General features: G+C 54.5%; 1 protein-coding gene across 1 annotated transcript in view; it reads left to right on the top strand.

The window, feature by feature from the left end:
- The first annotated feature begins 3,361 nt into the window (after positions 1 to 3,361).
- LOC140458473 (ras-related protein Rab-8B) overlaps positions 3,362 to 12,607 on the top strand; it is a 68,818-nt gene continuing 59,572 nt past the window's right edge. Inside the window, exon 1 of the mRNA XM_072553100.1 lies at positions 3,362 to 3,542. Within this exon, the coding sequence (XP_072409201.1) occupies positions 3,419 to 3,542 (124 nt within the window). The 5' untranslated portion in view covers positions 3,362 to 3,418. The remainder of the gene's footprint in view (positions 3,543 to 12,607) is intronic.

The raw sequence follows: 12,607 nt of genomic DNA, 5'->3' as shown, positions 1-12,607 counted from the left end.
CTTGGACTCTTGGCCTCACTGTGAACTCGGACTCCCGGCAGGCCGTATGGACTCGGACTCATGGCCTCAGTGTGGACTCGGACTCCCGGCCTCAGTGTGTACCCGAACCCCCGGCCTCAGCGTGGACTCGAACTCTCTGCCTCACAGTTGACACGAACTTCTGGCCTCAGAGTGGACTTGAACTCCTGGCCTCGAGGTGAATCCCAGTGTGGTCTGGATTGGAAGGACTGTTATTCTGAACTGTTATTTTTCTATGTTTTCAATTTTTTGCTGGACTTTTTATTTCTTTATTTTCTAATTTTATCCTTAAGAATTCATATTTAAGGATCTGTCAAGATTAGAGTGGTGCTGGAAAAGCACAGCAGGTCAGACAGCATCTGAGGAGCAGGAAAATCGACGTTTCGGGCAAAAGCCCTTCATCAGGAAGAGTTAATTTAAAAATCTGTACCCAGGTACTTGGTACCTAAGATGACGCCGTAAGCTTACTGTACCCATGTGAGTACATGTGACAATAAAGCTAATTCATATTCTACATCTAATTGTAAAGTAATCAAAAGCTTGGTTGAAGAGATAGCTTTTAAAGAGGGTTTTCTCTGTTTTTGGAGGATAAAGAGAGATGGAGAGGTTTAGGGATGGAAATCTGAAGCTTAAAAAGACTAGTATGCTAAAAACTTAATAACTAAAATGGATCAAAGGAAATTGATACATGAGAAACTAGAGTTGGAGTAATGCAAACATCCAGTTTCTCTCTCTCTTTCTCTCTCTCTCACTCTCACTCACTCACATGCATGTACTGTCTCTATTCACTTACTCACTCACACGTCCACTGTCTCAGTCAGTCACTCACTACCTCGCAGAAATTGACATCAATCAATAAACCAAAGGGGACTTGGGGGAAGTAATGGGTTAAAGAAGAATGTGACACTCTGCAATTGTACAGAACAACAATCACCTTAGAACATAGAACATGGAATATTACCGTGCAGTACAGGCCCTTTGGCCCTTAATATTGCACTAGTCTGTGAAATCAATGTGAAGCCCATCTAACCTACACTGTTCCATTATTATCCATATGTTTATCTAATGACCCTCTATATCTATTTAAAATGGCAGTGCTTACAGGACTCAGTTCACTATCTATATTTGCTTTCCAAGTATCCAAAACGTGAGGACAAGTAGAGGATTAAAACATTTCGTTCTATTTAGTTGAGCAGGAGTCAAGAATACAATTTTAACTCATTCTTTCCAGCATCTCAAAGTGCACCTCACCTCCCCCCATTGACTTTAGTTTAGATTAGATTAGATTAGATTACTTACAGTGTGGAAACAGGCCCTTCGGCCCAACAAGTCCACACCGCACCCGCCGAAGCGCAACCCACCCATACCCCTACATTTACCCCTTACCTAACACTACGGGCAATTTAGCATGGCCAATTCACCTGACCTGCACATCTTTGGACTGTGGGAGGAAACCGGAGCACCCGGAGGAAACCCACGCAGACACGGGGAGAATGTGCATACTCCACACAGTCAGTCGCCTGAGGCAGGAATTGAACCCAGGTCTCTGGCGCTGTGAGGCAGCAGTGCTAACCTTTAGTATCACCTAAATCTCAAGTCTGGTCAAACTTGGAACCCTGTCCTTCTTGCTAGGTTATTTTCATTTCTCACAATGCCAAACTTCCATTTAGCAGATGCTTTAAAAGTTTATGTTAGTTAACATAGATATATATTTTAGATCCAGTAGTTCATCCATGGTAGTATTTTATCTGAACTGAAAACAGAATGTTAAATGTTAAATTGAGAACACCCCCCATTTTTATGAACTCTGTGGAATTTAAGCCCAGATACAATTGTATATTAATTATATTTAATGGTGTGCTTATGGAAGATCTATACTCGAGTCCACTTTAATTGAATGCAGACCAGAAGTAAGACTGTTGGGATGGGAGGTGTAAACTTGTAACGTGTATTCTTTCACATAAATGGAAAATTATGTTCTGGTCTATTCATCCCCATGTGGTTTTCTGGAACAAAACATGATCCATACAATCTGTCCTGCAGCCCTGACTTCTGGCTGAGACAGTAGATTTCTGGAAAATCAGCCTGCAAAGAAAATAGTGCCGCGGGGGAAAACAAGCATATGTTTGCTCAGGGTTCAGTTCTTGGCAGTAACATAATACTATGGACTAGTGGCAAAGATTTGGGTGGGACCAGTAAAAAAAATGGAAGTGTGAAAATTGGTGAACTGATTCTGTAAGAGTCCAATTTTGTTGGTGATGATCATACCAAAGGAATTAAGCTGGAGTGAGGCTGATATGTTAGAAAGATTACTTGATGATCAAATCCTACAAGTTTTGGGAGGTGAACTGTACTTGGGCAGCCCAGGGTTGTGAAGGATTGTTGTAAGAATCCACTTGGTACACTAATGCCCTTTAGGAAAGGAAATTCGCCCTCTTTGACTGGTAGACAAGCAGGAGGCAGGAAGAACACAAGCCAGGGAGCATCAGGAGGTGGAGAAATTAACATTTCAGGTGTAAGCCTTCTTTAAAGTCCTGAAGAAGGGTTGCACCCGAAAAGTTGACTTCTCCACCTCCTGTTGCTGCCTGACTTGTTATGTTCTTCTAACCTCTTGCTTGTCTACCTTGGATGTTGCACTTTTTTTGTCACTTTACTTGCTCTGGCCTACATGCGACTCCAGACACAGCAATGTGGCTAAATCTTTAATACCCTCTGAAGTGGCTTGGCAAGCCACTCAGTTCAAGAGCACTTAGGGATGGGCAACAAATGCTAACTTTTCCAGTGATGCCCACATCCCATGACAAAATAAAACTCAAAACGGAAACTTGCTGGAGAAATTTAACAGGTCCGGTAGCATGTAGAGTCATAGAGATGTACAGCTTGGAAACAGAAAGCAGAGTTAACGTTTCCAGTCCAGTCTGAAGAAAAGGTTACTGGACTCAAAACTTTAACTCTATCCCTCTCCACAGATGCTGCCAGATCAGCTGAATTTCTCCAACAATTTTCTGTTTTTGTTTCAGAGATTTCCAGCATCTGCAGTTCTTTATTTTGTAAAAAAATACTTGGAGACTACACTGTGCTGGGGCAACAGACAAAAAAAATCAACGAGATTCACGTCCATGTTGCAGATCTTAATGTAATTGTCCCACTTTAAGAACAATACGTCTTGAGAGACCCTCTCCTCCTGGAGAGGTAGGAGAGAATGAAGCTCAGGAAGAAAGGAAGAGAACGAACTACAATTCCCAGTTATCATTGCGGTGTGTACGTCATACGTACGTGCGTCAGAAGTAGGCCAACCAGCAGTAGGGCGTGCCGATGACGTTGAACCCCGCCCCTAGGTTTCTGCGCACGCGCACGGTACTGGGTTTGCTCCCTCGGCCGCAGTCAGCTCCAGCCCGCCATGGCCAAGACTTACGATTACCTCTTCAAGCTGCTGCTGATCGGCGACAGCGGCGTCGGTAAAACCTGCCTCCTCTTCCGCTTCTCGGAGGACGCCTTTAACACGACCTTCATCTCTACCATAGGTGAGTGAGGCAGTGAGGGAGGGGGAGAGCCGATCGGGACCTGCCGTTGTTTGAGGGGCGCCCCTTTCCGCCCCTCCCCCCAACACTCCCCTCCTCCCCCCAACACTCCCCTCCTCCCCCCAACACTCCCCTCCTCCCCCCAACACTCCCCTCCTCCCCCCAACACTCCCCTCCTCCCCCCAACACTCCCCTCCTCCCCCCAACACTCCCCCCCCCCCCCCAACACTCCCCTCCTCCCCCCCAACACTCCCCCCCCCCCCCCCAACACTCTCCCCCCCCCCCCCCCCAACACTCCCCCCCCCCCCCCCCAACACTCCCCCCCCCCCCCAACACTCCCCCCCCCCCCCCCCCCCAACACTCCCCCCCCCCAACACTCCCCTCCTCCCCCCAACACTCCCCTCCTCCCCCAACACTCCCCTCCCCCCTCCCCCCTCGCCCCCAACACTCCCCCTCCCCCCCAACACTCCCCCTCCCCCCCAACACTCCCCCTCGCCCCCAACACTCCCCCTCCCCCCCAACACTCCCCCTCCCCCCCAACACTCCCCCTCCCCCCCAACACTCCCCCTCCCCCCCAACACTCCCCCTCCCCCCCAACACTCCCCCTCCCCCCCAACACTCCCCCTCCCCCCCAACACTCCCCCTCCCCCCCAACACTCCCCCTCCCCCCCAACGCTCCCCCTCCCCCCCAACGCTCCCCCTCCCCCCCAACGCTCCCCCTCCCCCCCAACGCTCCCCCTCCCCCCCAACGCTCCCCCTCCCCCCCAACGCTCCCCCTCCCCCCCAACGCTCCCCCTCCCCCCCAACGCTCCCCCTCCCCCCCAACGCTCCCCCTCCCCCCCAACGCTCCCCCTCCCCCCCAACGCTCCCCCTCCCCCCCAACGCTCCCCCTCCCCCCAACGCTCCCCCTCCCCCAACGCTCCCCCTCCCCCCAACGCTCCCCCTCCCCCCAACGCTCCCCCTCCCCCCAAACCTCCCCACACGCCCCGCCTCCCCTCCCTCCCCCCCCAGCACTCCCCTCCCCCCCCAGCACTCCCCTCCCCCCCCAGCACTCCCCTCCCCCCCCAGCACTCCCCTCCCCCCCCAGCACTCCCCTCCCCCCCCAGCACTCCCCTCCCCCCCCAGCACTCCCCTCCCCCCCAGCACTCCCCTCCCCCCCCAGCACTCCCCTCCCCCCCCCAGCACTCCCCTCCCCCCCCCAGCACTCCCCTCCCCCCCCAGCACTCCCCTCCCCCCCCAGCACTCCCCTCCCCCCCCAGCACTCCCCTCCCCCCCCAGCACTCCCCTCCCCCCCCAGCACTCCCCTCCCCCCCCAGCACTCCCCTCCCCCCCCAGCACTCCCCTCCCCCCCAACACTCCCCTCCCCCCCCAACACTCCCCTCCCCCCCCAGCACTCCCCTCCCCCCCAACACTCCCCTCCCCCCCCAACACTCCCCTCCCCCCCCAACACTCCCCTCCCCCCCCAACACTCCCCTCCCCCCAACACTCCCCACACGCCCCGCCTCCCCCCAACACTCCCCACACGCCCCGCCTCCCCCCAACACGCCCCGCCCCCCCCCAACACGCCCCGCCCCCCCCCAACACTCCCCTCCCCCCCAACACTCCCCTCCCCCCCAACACTCCCCTCCCCCCCAACACTCCCCTCCCCCCCCAACACTCCCCTCCCCCCCCAACACTCCCCTCCCCCCCAACACTCCCCTCCCCCCCCAACACTCCCCTCCCCCCCAACACTCCCTCCCCCCCAACACTCCCCTCCCCCCCCAACACTCCCCTCCCCCCCCAACACTCCCCTCCCCCCCCAACACTCCCCTCCCCCCCCAACACTCCCCACACGCCCCGCCTCCCCCCAACACTCCCCTCCCCCCCCCAACACTCCCCTCCCCCCCCAACACTCCCCTCCCCCCCCAACACTCCCCTCCCCCCCCAACACTCCCCTCCCCCCCCAACACTCCCCCCCCCCAACACTCCCCACCCCCCCCCCCAACACTCCCCACCCCCCCCCCCCAACACTCCCCACCCCCCCCCCCAACACTCCCCACCCCCCCCCCAACACTCCCCACCCCCCCAACACTCCCCACCCCCCAACATTCCCCACACGCCCCGCCTCCCCCCAACACTCCCCACACGCCCCGCCTCCCCCCAACACTCCCCTCCCCCCAACACTCCCCCTCCCCCCAACACTCCCCCTCCCCCCAACACTCCCCCTCCCCCCAACACTCCCCCTCCCCCCAACACTCCCCCTCCCCCCAACACTCCCCCTCCCCCCAACACTCCCCCTCCCCCCAACACTCCCCCTCCCCCCAACACTCCCCCTCCCCCCAACACTCCCCACACGCCCCGCCTCCCCCCAACACTCCCCCTCCCCCCAACGCTCCCCCTCCCCCCAACGCTCCCCCTCCCCCCAACGCTCCCCCTCCCCCCAACGCTCCCCCTCCCCCCAACGCTCCCCCTCCCCCCAACGCTCCCCCTCCCCCCAAACCTCCCCACACGCCCCGCCTCCCCTCCCCCCCCCCCCAGCACTCCCCTCCCCTCCCCCCCCAGCACTCCCCTCCCCCCCCAGCACTCCCCTCCCCCCCCAGCACTCCCCTCCCCCCCAGCACTCCCCTCCCCCCCCAGCACTCCCCTCCCCCCCAGCACTCCCCTCCCCCCCCAGCACTCCCCTCCCCCCCCAGCACTCCCCTCCCCCCCCAGCACTCCCCTCCCCCCCCAACACTCCCCTCCCCCCCCAACACTCCCCTCCCCCCCCAACACTCCCCTCCCCCCCCAACACTCCCCTCCCCCCCCAACACTCCCCTCCCCCCCCCACACTCCCCCCCCACACTCCCCCCCCACACTCCCCCCCACACTCCCCCCCACGCACCCCCCGCTCCACCCCCCGCTCCACCCCCCGCTCCACCCCCCGCTCCACCCCCCGCTCCACCCCCCGCTCCACCCCCCGCTCCACCCCCCGCTCCACCCCCCGCTCCACCCCCCGCTCCACCCCCCGCTCCACCCCCCGCTCCACCCCCCGCTCCACCCCCCGCTCCACCCCCCGCTCCACCCCCCGCTCCACCCCCCGCTCCACCCCCCGCTCCACCCCCCGCTCCACCCCCCGCTCCACCCCCCGCTCCACCCCCCGCTCCACCCCCCGCTCCCCCCCCGCACCCCCCCCCGCTCCCCCCTGCTTCCCCACCCCCCCACTCCCCACCCCCCCACTCCCCCCCCCACTCCCTCCCCACCCCACTCCCTCCCCCCCCCACTCCAACCTGCACTCCTCCCCCCCCACTCCCTCCCCCCCCACTCCCTCCCCCCCCACTCCCTCCCCCCCACTCCCTCCCCCCCCACTCCCTCCCCCCCCACTCCCCCCCCCCCCATTCCCTCCCCCCCCACTCCCTCCCCCCCCCACTCCCTCCCCCCCCCACTCCCTCCCCCCCCCACTCCCTCCCCCCCCACTCCCTCCCCCCCCACTCCCTCCCCCCCCCACTCCCTCCCCCCCCCACTCCCTCCCCCCCCCACTCCCTCCCCCCCCCACTCCCTCCCCCCCCCACTCCCTCCACTCCCCCCCCTCCACTCCCCCCCCTCCACTCCCCCCCCCTCCACTCCCCCCCCCTCCACTCCCCCCCCCTCCACTCCCCCCCCCTCCACTCCCCCCCCCCTCCACTCCCCCCCCCTCCACTCCCCCCCCCTCCACTCCCCCCCCCTCCACTCCCCCCCCTCCACTCCCCCCCCTCCACTCCCCCCCCTCCACTCCCCCCCCTCCACTCCCCCCCTCCACTCCCCCCCTCCACTCCCCCCCTCCACTCCCCCCCATCCCACTCCCCCACCCCCCCCACTCCCCCCCCACCCCCCCACTCCCCCCCCCCCCCCTCCCCTCCCCTCCCCCCTCCCCTCCCCCCCACCCACTCCCCCCCACTCCCCCCCCACCCCCCCCCCCCCACCCCCCCCCCACCCCCCCCCCCACCCCCCCCCCCCACCCCCCCCCCACCCCCCCCCCACCCCCCCCTCTCCCCCCCTCTCCCCCCCTCTCCCCCCCTCTCCCCCCCTCTCCCCCACTCTCCCCACCCACACCCCCCCTCTCCCCCACTCTCCCCACCCACACCCCCCCTCTCCCCCACTCTCCCACCCACACCCCCCCTCTCCCCCACTCTCCCCCACTCCCCCACTCCCCCCACCCACACCCCCCCAACCCACACCCCCCCACCCACACCCCCCCACCCCACCCCCCCCAACACTCCCCTCCCCCCCCCAACACTCCCCTCCCCCCCCCAACACTCCCCTCCCCCCCCAACACTCCCCTCCCCCCCCAACACTCCCCTCCCCCCCCCTCTCCCCCTCCTCCCCCTCCTCCCCCCCTCCCCCCCTCCCCCCCCCTCCCCCCCTCCCCCCCTCCCCCCCCCTCCCCCCCTCCCCCCCCCCTCCCCCCCCCTCCCCCCCTCCCCCCCCCTCCCCCCCCCTCCCCCCCTCACCCCCTCCCCCCCCCCTCCCCCCCCCCCCTTCCTTCCCCCTCCCCCCTCCCCCCCTTCCTTCCCCCTCCCCCCCTTCCTTCCCCCTCCCCCCCTTCCCTCCCCCTCCCCCCCTTCCCTCCCCCTCCCCCCTTCCCTCCCCCTCCCCCCCTTCCCTCCCCCTCCCCCCCTTCCCTCCCCCTCCCCCCCTTCCTTCCCCCTCCCCCCCTTCCTTCCCCCTCCCCCCCTTCCCTCCCCCTCCCCCCCTTCCCTCCCCCTCCCCCCTTCCTTCCCCTCCCCCCTTCCTTCCCCTCCCCTCCTCCCCCCTCCTCCCCCCCCTTTCACTTTTGACTTTCTCAGGGGAGATAATTGTGTTTCATCTTGAGAGATCTCTTGCTTAGAATGAGAGTGTGAGCGTTGTAGCAGATGATTGCAGTGAAATAATTACACACTTATTTCATACCTTGACTCCTTGATCGGTGAAAAATGTTTGAGAGTTTGTCACGATGGGGCTCTAGTTGTAGCTGTGGTGAGTGTTTTAAGGTGATGGATTTAAAATGCTAATACAAGATGAACATATGTTACTGAATTAGATTGCCTACTGCTTCTCCTGCAGTTTATTGTTACACCATTTAATATTTATTAGGAATACCAAATAAACTAACATCAGCTGTGAATTTTATAGCTAGGTATGATGTACATTAGCTGCACATTTCAGATCGTTTTTCAGGTATGTTGGAGTCTACCATACTCATGCATTGTGGTTACAGCTTGTACAGATACTAAAGTTGCAATTGAATTTGACTTGAATTAGACAGGATGTGAACTAATGTTGCATCAAGTTGACTTCTAAAATGGTTTTTTAAACAAACTGCAGGTGCATTTTCGAAACAACAGACATCCCCCTCTCCACCCCTCTCTACCTTACCATGTGCTTTCAGAACTTCCATGTGAGCAGAGAAATGAGTTGCCGGTCATATTCGCTGTCAGCATTGAGATCTGCATCATACCTATTTGCATAAATGAAGTGGAAATGGAGTTGAGAATCTGCCATTTTGTCATTTAAAATAAAATACAGTCAGTATCTTGTGATGCAGATTGGAGCTTCGTTGTAATTTCGGGGGACTAGACGCTAGTCATTAATATGAAGGAGACCGAGATGTAAACAGTGCCCATGTTAAAATCTTAAATTTTTGCCTTTATTTCCATGTGCAGTAATTAATTTTATACTCATAGTAACACAACAAAACATGTTGTGAAAATCAGAAAAGTTGAGTTGGTTGTACTGTCAAATTTGATGCAGTATGGTTGACCTGGCCGGATATGTTATTACTCTCACCAATGTGCTGCTCCTGTGTACTGTGTACTGATTCGGCATGCACACTAAATGTGAACACTAAATTTGTTTTTGATGTATATATGGCAGTATTTTCCACACAGTTTATCTCAGGTTTGAAAATGGTCATGATTATTCAGGGAGAACTGAGCACTTACGGAAACGGCTATTATGACTTTTTCAAAGCTGAATGGTGGCCTTTGCTGTCTCAGGTCTCTTGACCCCACTTGGGACACTGACCCCTTATTGAGAATATGTGGTAAAGTTGTCTGATTGTTTCCATTTAAAGTCTTTGTTTAGATGTCATCTCAATTCAAGTACTTTTTCTGGCAAGTTTGTTCATGGTGCTGTTGGTCACAATTTGTATATCAGTGAGGTTTGGTATTGGAGTAGATCACTTTTGCCAATAAACACAACTGTGTGATATGTTTCATGGGCAATGCTGTTCATTCAACGTTGCAAGTTGTCCCAACCCTGCTGCTGAATCATGGATTTCCCTATTGCTTCATGGTGATCTTACATAAAGCTCAACATGTTTTTTATTACTGTTTATGTTAGGCTGGGCAGAGTTTGTAATTATGTTCGTAATTAAATATTTCTCCAAGTTCAAGTAGAAATTTTGGCTTCTCCATTTCATGTCACTGAGATTTTAATGAGGTCATTGCTAACTGTAACTGCAATTGTAATAACAAACCAGTCTATACCTAATTTGTTCCTTTGACAGAAGAATAGCAGTTCACTCAGTTTGGGGAAAATAAGGGAAAGTTCCAAAAATTGACTTGTTCAACTGGTTGTATAACATAACCTTGATTAAAATGAGAGGACGACTAGCTGATCTTATGAGCTACTGATTTACAGAATAAGATGAAATTATGAAACAACTATTTAGTCAGAAGAGGCTTTCCATAGTCTGTTAGTTGGAGCATTTCAGAATGTAGAATGTTTTAGTGTCTTAATATATCTTTGAGGCATAGCAGAAAGTTCAGTTTTAAGTTTCTTGAAGTATGTGGCACAGCCTGTAGATTTCAACCTGTTCAATTCACTATTTGGACAAAAGTAAATTGGTAGATTTCTTTCATCGAAACATTAAAAAGTAGGAACTGGAGTAGGCTGTTCAGCTCATTGAGTTTAGATCAGAGTGGTGCTGGAAAAGCACAGGAGGTCAGGCAGCATCCGAGGAGCAGGAAAATCGACGTTTCGGGCCCTCTATTCCCGATGAAGGGCTTTTGCCCGAAACATTGATTTTCCTGCTCCTCGGATGCTGCCTGACCTCCTGTGCTTTTCCAGCACCACTCTGATCTAAACTCTGGTTTCCAGCATATGTAGTCCTCACTTTTGCCTTGTTTAGCTCATTGAACCTACTCTGCCAGTCCTTTATCTCAAAGCTATACTCTCGCACTTTCCCCATACCCCTTGACAACTCAAAGTTCTAAAAATCTATTTCTTTCCAAAGTATATCAATGACTTGGCACCGTATTCCTTCTGTGGTCAGGAATTCCACAGGTTCACCGTCTACCGAATGAAATAGTTTCGCCTCATCTGAGTCTAGAATAGCTAAAGTGTAAATATAATTTCTGCATCTAGTCTGTCCAGCTCTGTCAGAATTTTGTATCTTTCAATGAAATCCCCTCTCGCTCTTCTAAGCTTCAGTGCTCAGTCAACCCAATCTCTCCTCATAAGACAAAACTGCCATCCATGAATCAGTCTGGTGAACCTTTGTTGCTCACCCTCTATGGTAAGTAGTCTTTTAATAAGTGAAGAGATCAAAACTGCACTCAATACTTCAAGTCTTTTACAGCTGCAGTAAGGCTTCCTTGATCCTGCACTCAAATCATCTTGCAATGAAGACCAACATATCATTTGTCTTCCTAAATATTTCTCAACCAAGTAAGATATCTTTTTGAAAATGCAGGTTTTGTCACTTGGGCTTCATTTCTTTCCTGTTTTAATCTGTTTCTTGCATGTACTATTGTATTACAAGTATAAGTTTTAAATTGGTAAACATATATGGCCCAACAGAATGTCTTTTGCTTTTAGCTTCTGTGAGCATGGAAGGGTAACTGAGTGGTGATAGAACTTTAAGTGTTTACAAGCTGCTTTGGAGACTGAGTTTGCTTGCATGTCAACATTGTTTTGTCGACTTTTTTTATACTCTGGAGTAGTAGGGAAAAGTTTCACATTAAACCTTCCAACCCAGTGACTGTCACTCAGCTGATGAAATCTACCAGAGTTTTTCTTTGAGCTACCTAACCTAATTGTGCTCCTCAGTTGCTTAACATGCTTTTAATATCCTTTTCTTCTAAGCAGCTGGCTAATTCTCTCTTAAAGGATGTATAGATTCTAATTCAGCAATGTTTCATGACAAAAGATTGTGCACAGAAGGTTTTATTTTAGTGTTTTTCTAGCTATTAAAGGAATGGCTTTTTTCCTTTCAGTTAATTGTCCCTTACCCTTTACTGTGATAGGGTTGTACGTGTACTAAATACTCTCTGGAATTATAACCAAGTGGATGTTTTCATGTTAACCTTGACTGCACTGACAGATTATTTGAACAAGGGGATATCACAACTGAGCTTGATCTAATTTTTAATTAATCGTCAACTTGACGTTTTCAACAGGGCCGATATTAAGGAGAAGGTTTGGAAGTACAGGGCATTCTCTCTCCAGAAGCAGTGAGTTAATTTCTTCTATCACAGCAGCCAGCCTGACAGGGATCAGTTAACTCAGCACAAACTGAACATAAAGCCAATGGACTTTATAGGAATGCTAGATTTTTTAAAAAATGCTTCGTACCCTCAAGATACTGTGAAGTACTGTACTGTATAGCAAATTAAATGATTTGGAATTGCAGTGTTTGTAATATAAGAAATGTGGCAGCTAATTTTTAGACAGAAAACTCCCACAAACAGCTGTGTAGTAATCACCAAATCTTTCTTTAAGTAATGTTTTGCCTAGGACCTCAAAGAGAGCTTTCATGTTTTTCTTCAAAATAGTGACTTGGGATCTTTTATATCTGCCTGGGATGGCAAACAGAGCCTTGCCTTTAATGTTTAAGTTAACCATGAACCAGTGTCTTAATGTTGACTTTTTTTTGTGCTCATATCCTGGTATGGGACTTGAATTCAGATTCTGTGGCTCAGGTGAGTATGTGAAGGGCTTTTGCCCGAAATGTCGATTTTGAAGCTCCTTAGATGCTGCCTGAACTGCTGTGCTCTTCCAGCACCACCAATCCAGGTGAGTATGTTACCAACTGAGCCCTAAGGCTGACATACTAACTCAGTAGCGTGGGTGGTTGTTCATTATTTAAACTC

Source organism: Chiloscyllium punctatum, chromosome 33 (assembly GCF_047496795.1).
Source record: "Chiloscyllium punctatum isolate Juve2018m chromosome 33, sChiPun1.3, whole genome shotgun sequence".
Taxonomy (NCBI): Eukaryota; Metazoa; Chordata; class Chondrichthyes; order Orectolobiformes; family Hemiscylliidae; genus Chiloscyllium; species Chiloscyllium punctatum.
Note: the sequence above shows the minus strand (reverse complement) of the source record. Positions and strands in the feature narration are given on the sequence as shown.